General features: G+C 40.7%; 1 protein-coding gene across 1 annotated transcript in view; it reads right to left on the reverse strand.

The window, feature by feature from the left end:
• LOC132405341 (matrin-3-like) overlaps positions 1-20,658 on the reverse strand; it is a 65,711-nt gene that overhangs the window by 11,603 nt on the left and 33,450 nt on the right. The window contains exons 6-11 of the mRNA XM_059990064.1: positions 18,397-18,470; positions 16,468-16,605; positions 6,165-6,296; positions 3,996-4,136; positions 1,963-2,094; positions 1,479-1,531 (exon numbers count right to left, since the gene is read on the reverse strand). Coding sequence (XP_059846047.1) covers positions 1,479-1,531; positions 1,963-2,094; positions 3,996-4,136; positions 6,165-6,296; positions 16,468-16,605; positions 18,397-18,470 — 670 coding nt within the window. The remainder of the gene's footprint in view (positions 1-1,478; positions 1,532-1,962; positions 2,095-3,995; positions 4,137-6,164; positions 6,297-16,467; positions 16,606-18,396; positions 18,471-20,658) is intronic.

Below are 20,658 nucleotides of genomic sequence, written 5' to 3' on the forward strand. Positions count from 1 at the left end.
GACAAAAAGTCTGCAAAGATACTGATAGGTTTAAAGTTTGGATAAGTTGGCAAAGGAGTATAAAGTAAGAAAATGGAGATTAACCACATTGAAAGAAAGAATGAAAATCAAAGCATAATTTAAATGGAGTGAACTATGAAACATTTTAGTACAAGAACTTGGGGTCCCAGTACATGAAACATAAAAAGTTACCATGGACATACAGCAAACAATTAGGGAGGCTAATGAAATGTCAATACTTACTGCAAAAGATATCAAATCGAGAAATGTTGATATGTTTACAAGATGTTATTTGAAATATTGCATATAGTTTTGGTCTTCACATTTAGGACCAATGTGCTTATATTAATGGGCTTTGCAGAGAAGATTCATAACTGATTCTTGGGACCAGGTGGTTAACTTACAACAAAAGATCAAGCAAGCTGTGCCCACATTTATTTGAATTTAGGAAAAAATGTTATTGCATTGAAACATATGGGAGGGATAGTAGGATTTTTCCTCTGGTATGCTTATCTAGACCAGGGAGCAGGATTTCAGAGCAAACAGCTGCCCATTTCAGACTGAGATAACTACTTCTCAGGGTAATGTAAAACTTTGAAACACTCTACCCTGGGCAGCTGTGGAAGCAGAATTATTGACTACATTCAAGGTGGTGACTGACAAGGAGTTGAGGAATATGAGGGGCACACTGGATAGTGGTGCTGAGGCTATGCCTGGATCAGCATGGAGGAGGATCAAGGAACTGAATGGTTTATTCTGCTTTCTTACATAATTATTCAAATGGAATTCCATTACAGGTTATAAATCCTAAAATAATACTTCAACAGAAAAGAGGCAATGTGTTTATCCTTACTAATTCTACTTCTATGACAAGTACTGTATTTGCAAGTCTTTTAAAAAGATAGCAGAAATCAAGAGCAAAAACAACTGTAACAACTTTGACCTTGGTAGACTCACCTTAATTCAAGATCAGATTCAAGCAAAACAATTGGGAATTGACAGAAAAGGCTGCATGTTCTATCTGTTTTAAATGTCATTTTAAAGCAACAAACTTGCCTCCTAAGTGAATATTTCAAATTGAAGGAGAGAGTTTATTTCCAATGTCCAGTCTGACATGTTTGTGTGTTTGTGATGCTCACATTGGCTTCTATATTTTTTTAATTGTACTTTCAAAATAACTTAAATGGCTGCAATGTTATGAAAAGCACCATATGATTGCAAATTTGTCCTTTTATGTGTTTCTGGAAATAGTTAAAGAGCTGCTGGTTAACTGCTTGCACTAACACACTAAACTAAACTGATATTTCAAAAAGTCACAACACAAATCATCAACTGATGCCACTGCTTACATTTCTAAATGGCTATTTTTGTCATTTTGTCATTGAAATTGCAGCCTTGTGGCTGAATCTTCAAATAAAAAGTAGATCTCAATCAACCAAACAGCTTTCAGTTTTTACGATTTTAAGTACACAACTTACCGGTTTTCTCGCTCTCTGGTTCCAAGCAACTCGTCAACACCCCGACTTTGTTTCTGAAATGAATCAAAATCATTAAGTTCCTTTTTGAAGCATACAAATTATTTTGCGTCATAATTCATATTTAAATGGAAACATCCTCGCCACGCAGTTCATGTTATTTGCTCGTCAAGAGAATAACATCCCACATCAAACAGCTTTCATTTTTTGACAAAAGGCAAGAACTAGTCAATGTGGATGCACTAATTGTACAAAACATACTGTAAATATAGCCAAAACCATTCAGCTAAATTACCAGTCAGTACTTCATCAGCTTCTCGTGGAACAATACTAATTCTATTCAGGATGTAGCTAAATACATTTTCGTAAAGACAATAATGTCAGAATATAGACACAAATTAAAACTTATTTTTAGACGTCCAAGCACAGTGTGAGTATTGTCTGGGCTGTCTTCTTATGACTACTTAACGTTAATCACATTACTTACTCTCAACACAAGATTCTTGTACTTTTGCGACAAATATACTTTCAGTTCTCTGCCATGGAACATTAGAGGCACTTTCTTAAACTTCTCAATCATGGCCATTGCTATATGGTGTGTTTCCATTTCTAGGAAAGCCTGCAATTGATACAAGAATCATAATTATGGCCGATTCAATAAGTGAGTTCTTCAACTCACCAGAAATCCAGAAGGTACAAGAATAACAAGCTATTAAAGAAAAGCATAAACAGGACCAGATACTCAGCTTCTCATGTCTGCTCTACTACAGCACAATATCAGAGAGCCGATTTTCCACTCAATGGCATTATTCTGTCCTATACTTATATGTTAGCTTATTATCCAGAAATCTGTGTTGATTGCAAACAATGTAGATTTTTAGCCCTGGCTTTAGTCAGATTTTAGCCATCGACCCCATAATCTACACCGCTAAGCATTCTACTTCTTTTCACATGTTAACAAGATTAACTCTCAAACTGTTAAATTCTGTAGAATGGAGACAACCTACTTAATATCTCCTCATATGACAAATCTGCCACCTCAGGAACCAGTCTTTGCCATTCTCTCTCCAGAGTGCATCATTATTTCCAATAGAGAGCAAAAATTATGCACAATTCTCCACATGCAGCCTCATCAAGGTCCTACATAATCAGATGGAAATGTTTTTACTCATTATCAAGTACCCCCCCCCCCCCCGGCATTTTCTCTCATTCTGGTGGCTCTCTCATCCCTTTTCTTTCTCTTCCTTGCACACATGACCATCACCACCTCCTGGTTCCTCACCGCCTTTCCTTTATTCCACAGTTTATTGTCCACTCCTATCAAATTCCTTCTTCAGCACTTTATCTCTACCACTTATCAGCTCCTATCACCTTTATTTCCCCCCCTCCATCAACCTACTCTTCCGGTCACCTGCATTCAACTATCACCAGCTGGTTTGCATTCCTTACCCCCCCCCCCCACCCTTTAGTTCTGGCTTTTGCTCCCTTCGTCTTTTATGCCCTGATGAATCTCAGCCCATAACCAACTGTTTGTTTCCTTTCATAGATGCTGCTTGACTAGCTGAGTTTGTGTGTTGAAAAATAAGACAAAGTATATTTTATAGACATCCTTGATATTGGCAAGAAAACAACAAAAACAATCCGTTATAAAAGTCTAGACAATCATAACAAAAATGAGGTATATAAATATACAGATCACTTAACGGTCATTTATTATTTAGCTATTTGATAGCTTTCTCTGCAGCATCTTCTTTCCAAATAGTGAGATCTATAAGAATATCTCATCTAATTCCCTTTTCAAACTTCAACTTAGTTTGACTTATCTCAAACGAGAAAATCTGCAGATGTTGGAAATCCAAGCAACACATACAAAATGCTGGAGGAACTCAGCAGGCCAGGCAGCATCTATGGAAAAAAAGTACAGGTGATGTTTTGAGCTAAAACCCTTCGGCAGTCCTACTGAGTTCCTCCAGTACTTTGTGTGTGCGTTATTTTGACTTATTATTATTACATCATAGACTGCAATTCTTTGAGGTGGCAGCCACCATCACCTGAAAGGCAACGGAAGTCAACTTTGCAAGTGTTGACTATTTCTAAAAACAAAACAAAATAATCTTAGATGACAGCCAAGAGCAGTGGACACCAAATTTGCAATTAAAATGCACCTTGTAAATAATAAGTCATTTCATCTCGAGACCTGAAACAGCAATTTAAAACTGAATGAAACTAAATGTCATTGTAAATAGAAAAATTGTCATCTGAATGATTCAAACCTAATCAATGTAAATAAAATGAAGGAGCAAAACCAAGAAATATACAACATGGCAAATGCTCTTTTGCAGGGAGTTTGTAAGAGAAAGCTTTTTATGTTTCTTGTGGAAACTATATAACAGTAGGGAAATAAAAATTTTCTCTCACTTAATGCCACTAATATTTCTTTGCATGTTAATATGCTGCACATTGAAACTACTTATTGGTGAAATACTTTAGTTGTTGCTAACATTTTAAATACTTCAGTACCTGATTTTTAACTCTCATCAGTAAGTAGTTGGTCACTTTGCCAAAGGGGGTACCAAGGCGCACAATTTCTGAGTCAGAGTAGCCAACAGAAGGCAAGTTACTGATGTGGACCACTCGGCTGCGTTCTTCACTTTCTTTGCCCTACAAGTAAATGAAGGGAAACTATATAAAACACCTCATCCCCAATATGTAAGTTCTGGGAAATTCAAGTTGAAGTTAACACAAAAACACTCCATTTTTTATTATTTAAAACATTGTACCGTAAATGTGTGGTTGATCAAACATTCAAGTTTAAGAACTAAAAATGTAATCTGTGATGTTGAACACCATCACTACAAATTATGTTACAAGACAAACATCCCACCAGCATTTAACACATTGCCAGTGATAAATTTCTAAGTGGGAATACTTAAGGAGCAAGTGTCAATCATATAGCAATATTTTAAAACTCCTTTTAAAGTTCTGTAATGTTCAGAATTTGCTGACACAAAAATAACTGACTGGTTAAAATATGTTTTCCAGTTAGTGATGTATTTGCATACTTTACACTATTTCAAGTAGCTACATTAGAGACTAAAAAGAGACAAATGTTCAGAGGGACAGAAAGAATTACCTTCAAAGGAAGAAATCATCACAACAAGAAATCCTTCTTGTTGTTTACGAATTATAAGTGTTTTGTCTGTAACATTCCCGTACACTCCAAAATTAAGCCTTTACCTAAAAATGCCAGAAACCTTGAATTCATTCATTAACTTAGGTTTTGCCTTATTGCTAAAGCATATCTCAAGCTTTCTTTGGGACACTTTCAAGACAATCAACTTGTTCTGTTAAAAATGACAGATAGCTCCTGAACCTTGCTCTGCTGAATATGTTCCCTTTGAAATTGAAAGAATCTTAATTCATTGAAGCAAAGCCTTGAAATAGACCAAATACTTTCATAAAAAATGTCAACATTCTTACTCTATGGATCTTCTGCCACATGAAAGCACCAGAATAATTAGCCAAATTTGATCAGGTGCCACCAAGTGACACAACATTAATTTTGTCTGTATTCATTAAATCTTTGAAGCTGTACACAGGCTGAATATGGCATTGAACAAATGCCAGGAGACCTTTGTCACCAAGATCTAATTTTTCATTATGCATTTGAATACTGTTCCACAGCTATCCAAAGTATTTGTCTTCAGACCTGTCAAAGAACTTTGTACAATTATTTCACGTTTCACTGCCAATATCCTACTTCCCAAAAATGATACAAGACATTCAAAAGACTTGACTTAAATAATAAATTATGCCTGTAAGAATGAAGGGAACATTTTTAAACACCTTGGCTGTTTACTATTATTTGAAGTACAAAATGTTCACAGATTTGCCAATTTTTGCATCCCTAAGAGTCTAGTTTCTATCAATGCATTCTGATGACCAGACTTTTATTTTGTTGAATTATTCCTTTTTATTTCTCTTACTTATCTCTAACATGTCAATATTTAGAGTAAACAACTTTGGGTTGTATCCAATCAAACATACTCTGTTTTCTACAATCACTTATCCTTTTTGTAATTTAAAACAGAATGTTCTCTCACTTCTCCAGTTCTGACAAAGGTATTTCACCTAAAATCATTAACTCTGATTCTCCTTCAACGGATGCTGCCTGATTTTCTGCATTCTGCTAGCATTTTCTGTTTGCTTTAAATTTCCAAAAGCTGCAATATTTTTGTTCCAAGCATATAACTGGTATTGACTGGTATTATCCACCATTTTAAACATTCACTCCCTCAGCCACTGGCACACCAAGCAGTATCCACATCACAAAATACACAATTACTTGCCTATATTATCTTGACAGCCCCTCCCTAAATATGACCTCAACTACCCAAGAACAAGGGCAATCCGTGAATTAATAAACGATATATTCAATCAATATGTAGTAAAAGCATATTGTCAACTCTCAATAAAAATATAATTCAATTACAAGGCAATTAATGTCATGAAAAATAGTGAGGTTTTTACATCAGTAGTTCGCAGCCCACAGGCCATTTTATTACACTATTGGTTCCCTTCTCAAGCTATTGAAGTGCAGCCTGTTTCTTTATTTCTCTATTTTTTACTGATGTTCTGAAATCTATCAAATAAAAGTATATTCAGTGTAAAGGAGACCTGTACGAATACCTTAAATGTCAACTTTTTATATTTCTGAGACAGTTCTGCTCTAATGATATTGCCATCCACAAAGGTAGGTTTCATCTGGTAAAACTTCACCATGGCTTGAGCTGCTTCAGGATAGGCCAACTCCACAAATCCCTGAAATTAAAAGCATAAACAATGATGGCAAATCAATGATCTTAATCATCCTTTTTTAGTATGACTAGGTCAAATTTAATGACAAAGTATCATGCAGATAGGAAAAATGGGAAATCACAATCAGTGGACTGGAATTAGCACAGGTGTTTCTGAAAGAGATTGTAATGCTGACACAATTTGGAGAAACAATCTTATACACAAAATAATATTCCTACTAGAACTGTTGAGAGAATCATTGAAGTTATGCTGAGGGTGAGAGGTCCAAGCTTTGCTGAGCTGAAAAACTTTTTCTCCCCAACTTGTTATCACACTGGGTCTTAATAATCAAATTTCTTAAGATGAATTGCTCTTTTCACTTAGCTTGTAATATAAATTTAATACACATTAATGTGGAATAATTATTACATTCTTGTTAAATGTAATACAGGTTGAGAATCCCTTACCCAAAAACCTCCATAAACCATTTTTTTTTAGTGCTGACATGACATCACAAATAGAAAATTCCACAAGACCCTGGAAAGGTTCCCAGGCGATGTGCAGGTCTCAGCACACCTGACAGTTCTGAGAAATTACCTCATATATGTAATGAGCAGAAGTTAATGAAAAATACAGAAACATTGCATAAAGCAAAAAATGAATATCTCAATCAGTGGAGTCAACATATGCCACTTAACAGTATGCAGATCATGAAACAAGCAAGTATCTATCACTGTGTTGCCCTTAAGGCATTCGTTTAGTTTATTATATTTTCGCTTTAGTAATTCGTTTGTAATTGTTTTCTAGTTAAAGTTACAGTTGTTGAAAGTAAATTCATTAGCTGTAAGGTATTGCGGCATGTGATGATGTCACACCTGGTTTTGCTGCGTCTTGTGGGAAAACACTTTGGAGAAACGAGAAGGCGGGGGCTTGTGTGTGCAGGATCAGCGCGAGAAAAGTTTCATTCTACGCACTAAGAAACATCATAGAAGCAACGCTGTAAGTTCATAAGATAATGGAAATGTTGAAGTAAAAATGTTAACGCTGATTCTGTTAAAAGTAATGATGGCTGATAAAGTTTATGTTCTTTGTTATTTAAAGAGTTGTGGATAGTTTGTGTTGAAGTATTTAAAGTTAGTTGATGGCGTAGGTAGATTCTGACTGTATGTTGTATTTTAATGTAATATAGTTTGTTGTAGTTTTACTTTTACAAGTATTTACGATGTAAATGCTATGCCAAGAAGGAAACAAATACTGTATATATTTTGTATTGTTTTATCAACGGTTTTCACCATACGTTAATGTGGAAGAGTGAACAGTAAACGGTTAATCTTACTGGGATCCTGCTCATTGACTCCGGTTTATATTTGGTGTTTAGTTCAGAGTTTTTACACCTGTGTGAGAACACTACAGTGAAAAGGCGGCATTACCAGGTGTTTTGACGAGTGGTACGATGGCACGCGCTCAAGTGTCAAATCCTTGCCATCCAGCGCCAGGAGCAGTAGGGCATCAACAAATAAGACTGCCCACGCAACAGCTAAAGCAGAAATCTCCAAGGTCCGAGCGTCATACGCTAAACAGGAAGCAAAGCTGAAAATGGAAAAGGCTGCCAGAGAAGTCGAAAACCAGTTGGAAAAGGTAAGGATAGAGTCAGAGTTAAAAGTGCTGACGCTACACCAAGAAGCCGAAGCTGCCAGGGTAAAAGCAGAAATATTAGAAAACGCTGAAGAAATGCACGTTCTAGATGAAGTAAAATCTACTTCAGAAAGGACCAGATTGGAATGCACTAGCGAGTATGTCCAATCTCAAATGGACCTTAAGACTCGTTCTTCCTCTCCATACTTATCCGTTAATGTCCCATTTCATGAGGAGTCAAAGTCCAATTGCATCACATCCATCTGAGGAAAACAATTTACCCTTGCAACTTTGCGACGAACTCAAGAATGAAAGAGCTGATGACAAATACTTCTCGACACCAAACTTACCAGATTTGGCGAGAGGAGAGGTAATGGCTGAATTCAGAACAGCAAATCCCATAACAAACGTACACTGTCAGTCACATATCTGTCGACATATTCCCCCAGCCAGTGTGCCACTTGCGGTTGAACCCATGGCACAGTATTTAGCACGACGAGATCTCGTCACTTCAGGACTGTATCAGTGTAAAGGGGGGTTTCTTCTTTTTCTTTGTTATTGCGTATGTTAATCAAAATGGCTTTTGTTTTTGTTAAAAGTAGGAATGCTTCTTTGTTGCAAGAGAGTGCTGGAAGTTTCTTTGGGTTAAAATTTACTGATAACGAGAATTGTATTCCTTTGTAAACCAATTGGGATTAATGTTGTTCTTTCTTCTGAGTCTGTAAGCTATTGTTGGCGGGCTTTTGGGGAGATCAGCGCGAGGGGTTGAGAGAGAGGACGCGATGCTGTAAACTGGGCAAGGAACGAATCCCAAGCGGGGGTCCAAGGCCAGGAGGTACCCCGAGGAGAGGAGACGAAGATAGATGTGCTTGGTTGACCACTTCGGGTGGTCCTGAGCTGCGAGTCGAGGAGTTCGGAGGGGATTGAATGGTGGCCAGAAGACTTCAGTAACTGAGCTCCAACGGTTGTGCACTAAGTGGTTTGGACTTTGATAAGTTTGGTGCCTTTTCTTTATTTTCTTTTCCTTCAGGTATACTGTATCGTTATTAATTACTTAGTTACAGTAATCTTTATAAACTGTAATCATTTAATCGCATATGGTGTCCTGTTTGTTCTTTGGCGAGGCGGGGACATCACACAGCATCCACGCAAGCTGATTACCCAGTTTGGCGGGGCCAAAGGCTGCTCCCCCAGATAAGAATGAGCTGAGCAAGCCTGAGGCGACCCAGGGGGTTACACTGTCGGGTGCTCGTCCGGGATTGATTTCTGTGCAAGCTGTGTGATTGCCCTCTTTAAATTATGTCTGCGGCGAAGAGCTGGTGTGCCTTTGCAGGTGTGCGAATGCTGGTTATCTCTGCATGTGTGTTGGGTGGGGTGGCTGTTGGAGGGCGTTGTTCGAATTCCGACGCGTTGACGAAATGGTGGTGGGGCCATGGGCTGTCCATGCTGTTAAGAGAGCAGGGAAGGACTGGTGGGTAAGTTCCAGCTATGGTGGACTCCGCCCGGTTGTTGGAATAATGTCCAGCCCTAAAGGGGCGGAACGGACCTCTCAGTTGTTGGGTGAGTGGCAGTGCTTGGCCGAGGGAAAGCAACAGGGATTGGTTGAAGGTTTGAGTAAACGGGCTGGTGACGTTAGAACTGACGGGTGCAATTACCTCAAAGTGACAGCTGCCGGTTCTGGGAAAGTGTGGGAAAATGCGTTTGGTTCGACTGGAAGTCAAATGCCGCAGCTGGGGGGCTTACCATATCCGTGGCAGGAGATTGGTGGAAAGTTTTTAAGGGTATCCCTTTTGGCTAGGGGGGCAGATAAATTGCTTGCGGTGCCAGGGGATCTGTGAAGAGGATCAGCTCCTCCCTCAGTTGTGCCGAGAGGTGTCGGGAAACTTAAGAGGAGGCCCAGTGGGGGAATGGCTTGGGGTCTTTGGGGGAGCATGTTCTCAGCAATGTACCAAGGAACTCCCGAAAGGAACAGACCCTATTCCTGAAGGCTTAGAGGGACCACGCACTCAGGTGTCGTTACGGATGGATGGAAGCCAAGTTAAAGCCATCCTCGACACCGGGGCGCCACTTAAGTTGCTATACAGTTTGTATTATAACCGCTATTGGAAGCATTTACCCTTGACGACATTGAGGGCACTGGAGATTTGGGGTTCCAGTGCCGGTGATTATCTAGGTGATGGTCGTTGGTCAGTGAAAATGGAGTTCTTAAGAGGCAAATGTGGGGGTGACTGAGGTTTGTGAATTTTTAATGCTGATGTGTCCGGACACTGTTGAGAAGGGAAGTGTTTCAGTTCCAGAGAGAACCAATACCTTGCTGGTGCGCTTGGGGGCCTGCCCGGAGGAGGTGGGTGAGCATTGTTTGGAGACATTGTCGATGCACCCAGAGTTTCGAGCTGCTTGTGCGGACGTGTGTAGCAGCATTGGGCTGGTACCAAATTCAACTAAGAGCTGGTGGTGGTACAGCCTGGGGGAAGTATCTGAGGGTGAGACCCACTTAGTGGATGCTGCGAAATACCACGAGGGAGGGGAGTTGACCACTGAAGACACCTCGGTGAGAGAGAGGTTGCGGCAACTGGCCCCTAGAGCCGTGGAAGATGTAGGCAGCGTCTGTGTGGATTATATTGCGCTGAAGAGGCGCACTGTCAGTGACCAGAATATGGTGCTCGTGTATTTGCAATGAGTATGTAAAGGGGGGGGGGTTCTTCTTTATCTTTATTACTGAGTATGTTAATCAACATGTCTTCTCTGTTAAAAGTAGGAATGCTTCTTTGTTGTGAGAGAGTGCTGGAAGCTTGTTTGGGTTAAAATTTACTGATAAGGAGAATTGTATTCCTGTGTAAACCAATTGGGATTAGTGTTGTTCTTTCTTCTGAGTCTGTAAGCTATTGTTGGCGGGCATTTTGGGGAGATCGGCGCGAGGGGGTGAGAGAGAGAGAGGATGTGATGCTGTAAAGTGGGCGAGGAACGGACCCCAAGTGGAGGTCCGAGGCCAGGAAGTACCCCAAGGAGAAGAGACGAAGATAGATGTGCTTGGTTGACCACTTCGGGTGGTCCTGAGCTGCGAGTCAAGGAGTTCAGAGGGGATCGAATGGTGCCCAGAAGACTTCAGTAACTGAGCTCCAAAGGTTGTGCACGAAGTGGTTTGGACTTTGATAAGTTTGGCACCTTTTCTTTATTTTCTTTTCCTTTATGTATACTGTATCATTATTAATTACTTAGTTATAGTAATCTTTATAAACTGTAATCATTTAATCGCATATGGTGTTCTCTTTGTTCTTTGGCGAGGCGGGGACATCACACAGCATCCACACAAGCTGATTACCCATTTTGGTGGGGCCGAAGGCTGCTCCCCCTAGACGAGAATGAGCTGAGCAAGCCTGAGGCGACCTGGGGGGTTATATCAGTTTGACGATAAGCCTGAAAATTATCGTGCATGGTACTCCTCATTGGCTAACGCTATTGGTGGAATCCAGCTCGAAGCAACCCAAGAGTTGGATCTTATGACAAAATGGCTGGGAAAAGAATCATGCGAACAGGTGATGTACACGTTCAGTGTACATCAACAACCCCAAGCTAGCCTTACGCAAAGCATGGAGAGACTTCGGGAGTGCTATGCGGCCCCTGAAATTATTGAAACAGCACTATTTTGAAAATTTTCCTAGGGTGTCAGCCAAGGACCACACTAAATTAAGAGAGCTCAGAGATCTACTCAAGGAGATTGAAGGCGCTAAAGAAGACGGCTATTTAACTGGCCTGTCATATTTAGATACTTCATACAGAATTAGACCAATCGTGGACAAACTTCCATTTGGGCTGGAGGAAAGGTGGGTGTCTGTTGGCTCAGAGCACAAGGAAGAGAACGGTGGTCGATTTCCTCCCTTTAAGTATTTCACTAGGTTTCTGTGGAAGGAGGCGAAGAAGTGAAACGATCCTAGCTTCATGAGTCAAGGTAGCAGTACAATTCACACCAAGCCAGTCAAATCCACTTCGAATAATTTTAACATCAATTAACCTGTCTCGGTGCATAAAACTGAAGTCTCTACAACTAACAATGACCCTAGCAAGAATTGTCCATTGCACAACAAACCCCACCCCCTCGAAAAATGCAGAACATTTAGGAAAAAAAACCTTTGATGAGAGAATGGCCCTTCTTAAGGAGAAAAAAAATGTTTTAGATGTTGTTCCTCTATCTCTCACCTCGCTAGAGAGTGTACAATCCCCGTGAAGTGCTTGGAATGCAACAGCACTAATCATGTAGGGGCCATACATTCCAGCTGGTCACCGCAAACCGATAAAGCTCCTTTCACCCTCACAAGAGGAAGGCGAGGAGGCAGAGGATCACCCCAAGACAACTGTTGTCAGCTCGAGCTGCACAGAAGTTTGCGGTCAAGGTCAGTCAAGCTGTTCTTGTTCAAAGATCTGCCTCACTAAGGTATACCTAAGGGAGCCAAAGACAAGGCCATCAAAGCCTATGTAATTCTGGATGACCAGAGCAATCGCTCACTAGTCAGACTAGATAGAGTTCTTTGACTTGTTCAACACAGGAAGTATTCAGTTCCCATACTACCTTAGAACTTGCTCAGGCATAGAAACATATGGTAGGAAGGCAGAAGGCTTCCAGCTCGAGTCGCTGGAAGGTAAGGTTGTCATCTGTCTCCCTCCACTCTAGTGCAATGAAATTTTGAATAATTGCACGAAGATCCCCACGTCAAGTGCAGTGCGACACCAGCCGCATCTCCACCACTTTGCCAAGCACATCCCAGAACTGGATCCAAAAGCAGAAATACTCCTACTACTTGGAAGACACGTTCTCCAGGTGCACAAGGTCAGGCAGCAGGTCAATGGACCACACGACGCCCCCTTTGCCCAATGCCTGGATCTGGGCTGGGTAGTGAGAGGAGAGGTGTGCCTTGGCAATGTACACAAACTGACAGTCAACACACTCAAGACCAACTTGCTAGAGAATGGCCGCCATTCAATTTTTCAACCCTACACAAGCTTCATGTGTATCAAGGAAGCACGACAAGGCTTTAACAAGTGTGGTAAAGTAACCGACAAGACAGTGGGAAGTTCAGTCTTCACTCAAACTGAGCATGATAATAAACTTGCTCCATCAGCACAACATGCCATCTTCTTAAAAATAATGGCCACCAAGGTCTTCAGAGACGAAGCAAATAACTGGGTTGCCCCATTACCTTTTAGAGAACCACGCCAGCGCTTGTCAAACAACAAAGAGCAGGCAGTCAAGTGGTTCACGTCTTTGCAACAAACCTTGAAAAGGAAACCCGAGATGCAGCAACAATATGTAGCATTTATGGAGATCTTCGCTAATGGACATCCTGAAGTAGCACCACCACTCAGCTTCATATCCCATGTAGGTACACTGCGACCTCACTCACCGAGGCAGCGCACAGAGTGTTTTTTCGGATGCATCAACCAAGGCCATCGGTGCTGTGGCTTACTTGAAAGTAGTTGGGAAGGATGGTTAAGTTGAATTAGGATTTGTAACTGGTAAGGCGATGCTCACTCCTCAGTCCGAGCCAACAATTCCGAGGCTTGAACTGTGCGCAGCTGTCCTGGCTGTAGAAATGGCGGATCTTATCCGGGACGAGCTAGACCTAGAGCTGGATGACACCAAGTTCTACACGAGTAGCAAAGTGCTTGGTTATATTTATAATGAATCAAAACGTTTCTATGTGTACGTTCATAATAGAGTTCAACGTGTCCGCTTGTCATCAAAGCCTGAACAATGGCATTATGTACGTATAGAGGATAACCCTGAAGACCATGCATCGAGATCCTTACCTGCATCCCATCTGATTCAGACATCCTGGTTCACCGGACACCCCTTCCTGTATCAGCCACCAATGGAAAAAACTCAAATGAGCGAGACACTTGAGCTGATTGAACCCGAAAGAGACTTGGAAGTTCGGCCGCAAATACAAACAGGAGTCACCTACCTGGAAGAATCAATACGAACCACCGAATGTTTTCAGCGGTTCTCCACTTTGAATTCCTTAGTGAGAGGACTTGCGTTCCTCATTTACATGGCCAGATCCCACAACCACTCATCCCGAAATAGTAAATGCAAGGGATGGCACAAATGTAACTTACCTTGCACTGAGGATGAATTGGCCCAGGCAAAGGACGTCATCCTTAGAGCAACTCAAAGAGCAGCCTTTACAAGGGAGTTTTCGGCCCTCCAAGCTAATAAACCCATACCAAAGGACAGCCCTTTGAGAAAACTCAACCCAATCCTGAAGAACAATCTCATCTGCATTGGAGGCCGGTTAATACACTCTCACCTTTCAGCTGCAGAAAAGAGCCCAGTAATCCTGCCCAAAGACAGCCATGTGTCCTTACTGTTTACTCGCTATCACCATGAACAGGTAAGGCATCAGGGCTGTCACCTGACAGAGGGAGCAATCAGGGTAGCAGAACTGTGGATCTTGGGAGGCAAAACACTGATCAATTCAGTACTTCACAGATGTGTAACCTACCGGAAACTGGACATTCAACGTATGGCGGACCTCCCACCAGAACACCTCAATGCCTGCCCTCCTTTTACATATGTGGGGCTCGATGTATTTGGTCCCTGCACTATCATCACTAGACGTACCAGAGGAGGACAAGCAGAGAGCAAACAGTGGCCAAATCATGTTCAGCTGCACGAGTTCGAGAGCGGTACACATTGAAGTCATCGAATCTTTGGATACATCCAGCTGCATTAACGCTCTCAGGCGCTTCTTTGCACTAAGAGGCCCTGCAAAACAGTTAAGGTCTGATTGCGGCACAAACTTTGTTCGAGTGTCCAAGGAGCTCAGGATGGACAAGACGGTGCAAAGGTACATCAGTGAGCAGGGATGCAACTGGGAGTTCAACACACCACACGCCTCTCACATGGGAGGCTCATGGGAGCGGATGATTGGTATCACCAGAAGGATCCTTGATTCAATGTTTCTACAGCAACACACCCGACTGACCCACGAGGTACTGTGCACACTAATGGCAGAGGTCACAGCCATTATAAATGCACGACCACTCCTACCTGTCTCTTCTGACCTGGAAAGCCCCTTCATACTCTCGCCATCAATGCTCCTTACGCAGAAGGCAGGAGCTCCCCCTCCACCTGGGGACTCCTCCGATAAGGATTTGTACACAAAGCAATGGAGACAGGTTCAGGCTCTCACAAATCGGCTCTGGTCCCATTGCAGACATTAATATCTAACTTTGTTGCAACATAGACAAAAGTAGACAGAACCTCACAGGAATCTTCACGTTGGAGATTTAGTCCTACTCAGGGACAAGCAGATCGCCAATGGCCAGAATCACTGCCATATTCCCTGGTAGGGATGGACACGTCAGGAAGAGTAAGTTGAAAACTTCTGACCAAGGTGACGTGAAAACTTCAAAGGCCAATAGCAGAAGTCGTTCTACTTCTACCTAAAGACTGATTTAGAGACTGAAGTTCTGTATTATGTTCATAGTGACCTTACGGGGAGTGTGTTGCCCTTAAGACTTTTGTTTAGTTTATTATATTTTTGCTTTAGTAATTCATTTGTGATCATTTTCTAGTTAAAGTTACGGTTGTTGAAAGTAAATTCATTAGCTGTAAGGTATCGCGGCAAGTGATGACGTCACACCCGGTTTCGCCGCATCTTGTGGGAAAACACCGGTTTGGAGAAACAGGAAGGCGGGGGCTTGTGTGTGCAGGATCAGCACGAGAAAAGTTTCTTTCTATGCACTAAGAAACATCATAGAAGCAACGCCGTAAGTCCATAAGATAATGGAAATGTTGAAGTAAAAATGTTAACGCTGATTCTGTTAAAAGTAATGACGGTTGATAAAGTTTATGCTCTTTGTTATTTAGAGTTGCAGATAGTTTGTGTTGAAGTATTTAAAGTTAGTTGATGGTGTAGGTAGATTCTGACTATGTCGTATTTTAATGTAATATAGCTGTAGTTTTACTTTTACAAGAACTTATGATGTAAATACTATGCCAAGAAGGAAACAAATACTGTACATATTTTGTACTGTTTTATCAACAGTTTTCACCATACGTTAATGTGGAAGAGTGAACAGTAAACGGTTAATCTTACTGGGATCCTGCTCATTGACTATGGTTTATACTTGGTGTTTAGTTCAGTTTTTACACCTGTGCGAGAACACTACAATCACGACAAACTGAAAATTGAAGGTAATCATGAAGGCTTGTTGCAGAAATTTAAGAAAAAGCAGAACATTAATTTATTAAAGATTTGTGGTGATAAAGCTGATCATGAAGCAGCAAATTGATGTGCTTGCAAAGATGATCACTGATGAAAATCTAACAAGCTGAGCGGCTGGATTAGTATATACGTGTGATGAACAAGGGTAAGACAAAGACTGCTTACTGGTAACACATAAAATTCAGAATGGGAAATTATAGCAATCCAAGCTATCTGATTATACATTCCAAAATCCAAAAAATCTGAAGCACTTCAAACCCCAAGCATTTTGGATAAGGGGTATTCAACCTGTATAATGCAAATAAAATAACATACTCACAATTTGTACTTACCTCACCCTTTGACTTTATCAACAAATAGTTGGTAACCTTTCCAAATGGTTCAGCCAGTTTGATTAAGTCACGATTCATACATCTACCTCGCTGCAACTCACTAATGTGAACCACTCGCCCAGGCTCATCATTTACATTCTAAGGTCAAAAAAAAAATCAGCAAAACATATTAAGTACAAACTATCACTGATAAAGACAGTAAGTACATTTTCAATTAGGACAGGCAACTGTGACCTTTTTTCTTAAATTTGAAACCAGTCAGTTCAATATTGTCAAAATGTAATTCTAGTTTCTAGACTTAAGATTTTAATAAAATTTGTATTTATTCACTTTGACAAGAAAACATTTAATACAAAATCTGTAGTTAAAAGCCTTTTTACATTGTAAGTTTTAAATATCCTTGGTGATAATCCTGGCCACTTGAGCTATTAAATAAATTAATCTCTTTCCTGGACCTCTTAACATTTATAATAAATGGAACACTGTAATCTACTGGCTTCTTGCTGATGTTCAGAAGGACATTATAAAAGCCTTCAACTAAATTATCTGAGTTTGTAAAGTGTATATATATATATTTTACCTACAAATTTACAAAACGAACAAGCATACTAATAATGTTTCCAGAACCTTAGCGTGAAATAGACATTAAGCTTTACGTTTGGGAAGAATTTATAATCTTCCCGCAAAATGTGTCCACTGTTAAAAGTGAAGAATGCAGTGAAGGTGGCAGTACCCTAACTTTCCACTTCTTAATATTTTTTCAGTTAGAATGCACAATTGCAGGAAGGAGACAGTACAGGACCTACGAGTGACATTTTTTTTTGCTCAGATGATCCTATAAATATCCATAAATAAGTACTTGTCAGTAGCTTGACTACTAACCTCTAATCTTCTTTTATCCCAATCTTCTGCTCAAAGGCCTCACTACATTTTTTTTTTCAGTATCAAAGGCTTAACCCAGGTCCAAGGCAACCTTATAACTCCAACATATTCTGTATCTATATGCCATGAATGCTGTGGTGAAAATTAACTACCAGATCTTTTGATTCCTCCACTGCTCAAGTAGCAAGACAACCAGCACCAGAGAAGCAAAATTTCTTGCAATTAGTTATAACGATGAGCTTTCAGCTTTGCATCCATTCTCTCCATCCCATCCCCCTCAGACTAACTTCACTTCCTAGCAAAGCTGACAGTTTGATAGCATGTTACGTGTTGTGGAAAACCTCTAAACATATGTCCGTGTCATCACTAATCCACTTACTTCCACAGCAGTAAAGCTGCTCAACATTGCCCATGTTTCATCATTACACTATTAGATCCTTCCATGCATATGTTACTTTTTTGACCACTCCAATACATTGTTGATCAGGTACTCTTCTTAAACTCTCAATAAGCTTCAGCTTATTCAAATCTCTGTTAATGTTAAATTAGCTTGACCATTACCCTGGAGTTCATATTCTATAACATTGCATCGGCAAACAGTGTGCCCCTACAGCAGAACCTATATCCATCTCTGACCCACTGCAACCTTAAAAATGTATACTCATTCAATCCTGACTGCTCATGTAGGCTGAATTTTTAAAATGTTTCAACACCAGGGACCACATCCTTAACTCTAGAATCCCTATGTAAACCTCCCTGCTTCACTACTTCAGCAATAAATCACTTTAGGTTTTTGGACATCTTTCCCAGTAACTTCTTGCAACATCTTGGGTGAAGTACCTTTGAACACCTTATCGTTTATCTACATAAATGCAAGTCAATATTGCTGATAACAGTAGATATTTCATTTACACCAACTTTGTCAAACTCCATGCAATACTGTAAAAAGATTGCAATTTTGCTCATCTATTATATGATTAGTTCAGGCCTGTGGAAAATTAAACGTTATAATGTTAAAACAGATTGACAAGAATATGAAACACTAACCATTCGGAGGGGCTTCTTTATTCTCTGAATGTTGTTCCCTTGCTTGTTATCCATAGGACCTTTCCTATTGGATGCTGAAACAGAAAGAATCACCTAATAGACAGCTCCTCTATTTATTACTCAATTTTTCAAATATTTTTACTCTTGAAATAACATAACCAAATGTAGAAAGCTTTGATGAAGAGTATGTCAGGCTTCGCATTTCAAATGACAGAAATAAACAGCAACAACTGCATAGTTTGAACATTTATGCAACAGTTTTGATGATTGGTAAAGCAGGGTATTGATGGCAGGAGATAAAACATGTCATTAACTGCTCAAGAGATTATATATTTTGCTTTCCCCTGACAGCAGTGTGGCATAGATCTGACTTGTTACTGATCAGACCAAACTGGAATGAATTCCAGTGTGTTGGCATTATCTCAGCCATTGCAAATAGATCTGAACACTACGTAATTCACATAGTTATCAGCAGGCAATCAACTTGACCACATAATAGAGAAAAGAGAACTGATGAATTTTGATTACGACAAATGGGTATAGATCATTCCTGTTCTATAATGATGACAGAGCAGAGGTGGCTGAAGTTTCTGGAAATAGTTCAGAAGGTGCAGTAGAGGTATGTCCCACAGAAGTAGTTCTCAAATGGCAGGGGTAGTCAACTGTGGCTGAAAAGGGAAGTTAAGGACTGCATAAAGGTCAAGGAAAGGGCATATAACATAGCAAAAGTGAGTGGGAAGTTATATAATTGGGAAGCTTTGAAAATCCATCAAAAGGCAACCAATAAAGCTGTAAGGCGACAAAAAATGAAATATGAGGGCAAAATTTCAATTATGTAAAAGGGGGGGATGAGAGTTGATATTGGATCACTGGAAAATGATGCTGGTGTGGTAGTAAGGAGCCACAAAGAAATGGTAGGTTAACTTGATGAGTACTTTGCATCAGTCTTCAATGTGAAAGACTCTAGCAGTGTGCCAAAGGTCCATGAGTGACAATAGACAATAGGTGCAGAAGTAGACCATTCGGCCCCTCGAGTCTGCACCGCCATTCTGAGATCATGGCTGATCATTCACTATCAATACCCAGTCCCTGCCTTGTCCCCATATCCCTTGATTCCCCTATCCATCAGATATCTATCTAACTCCTTCTTGAAAGCATCCAGAGAATTGGCCTCCACCGTCTTCCAAGGCAGTGCATTCCACACCTCCACAACTCTCTGGGAGAAGAAGCTCTTCCTCAACTCTGTTTTAAATAACTGACCTCTTATTCTCAATCCATGCCCTCTGGTACTGGACTCTCCCAACATCTGGAACATATTTCCTGCCTCAATCCTATCAATTCCTTTAATTATCTTAAACGTTTCAATCAGATCCCCTCTCAATCTCCTCAATTCCAGCGTGTACAAGCCCAATCTCTCTGCGTAAGACAGCCCTGCCATCCCAGGAATCAACCTAGTGAATCTACGCTGCACTTCCTCAATTGCCAGAATGTCCTTCCTTAAACCTGGAGACCAAAACTGTACACAATATTCCAGGTGTGGTCTCACCAGGGCCCTGTACAAATGCAAAAGGACATCCTTGCTCTTGTACTCAATTCCCCTTGTAATAAAGGCCAACATTCCATTTGCCCTCTTCACTGCCTGTTGCACTTGCTCATTCACCTTCATTGACTGATGAACTAGGACTCCTAGGTCTCTTTGCATTTCTCCCTTACCTAACTCTACACCGTTCAGACAATACTCTGCCCTCTTGTTCCTGCTTCCAAAGTGGATAACTTCACATTTATTCACATTGAATGACATCTGCCAAGTATCTGCCCACTCACCCAGCCTATCCAAGTCTCCCTGTATTCTCCTAACGTCCTCTTCGCATGTCACACTGCCACCCAGTTTAGTATCGTCAGCAAACTTGCTGATATAGTTTTCAATGCCCTCATCTAAATCGTTGACATAAATCGTAAAGAGCTGTGGTCCCAATACAGAGCCCTGTGGTACCCCACTAGTCACCTCCAGCCAGTCCGAGAAACACCCATTCACTGCTACCCTTTGCCTTCTATCTGCCAACCAGTTTTCTATCCATGTTGAAACCCTGCCCCCAATGCCATGAGCTCTGATTTTACTCACCAATCTCCTATGTGGCACCTTATCGAATGCCTTCTGAAAATCTAGGTACACAACATCCACTGGCTAGTGCTTGGCCAACTTAAGGCGGATAAGTCACCTGGACCAGATGGACTACATCCCAGAGTCCTGAGAGAGTTTAC

The sequence above is a fragment of the Hypanus sabinus genome, chromosome 15 (genome assembly GCF_030144855.1).
Source record: "Hypanus sabinus isolate sHypSab1 chromosome 15, sHypSab1.hap1, whole genome shotgun sequence".
Lineage (NCBI taxonomy): Eukaryota > Metazoa > Chordata > Chondrichthyes > Myliobatiformes > Dasyatidae > Hypanus > Hypanus sabinus.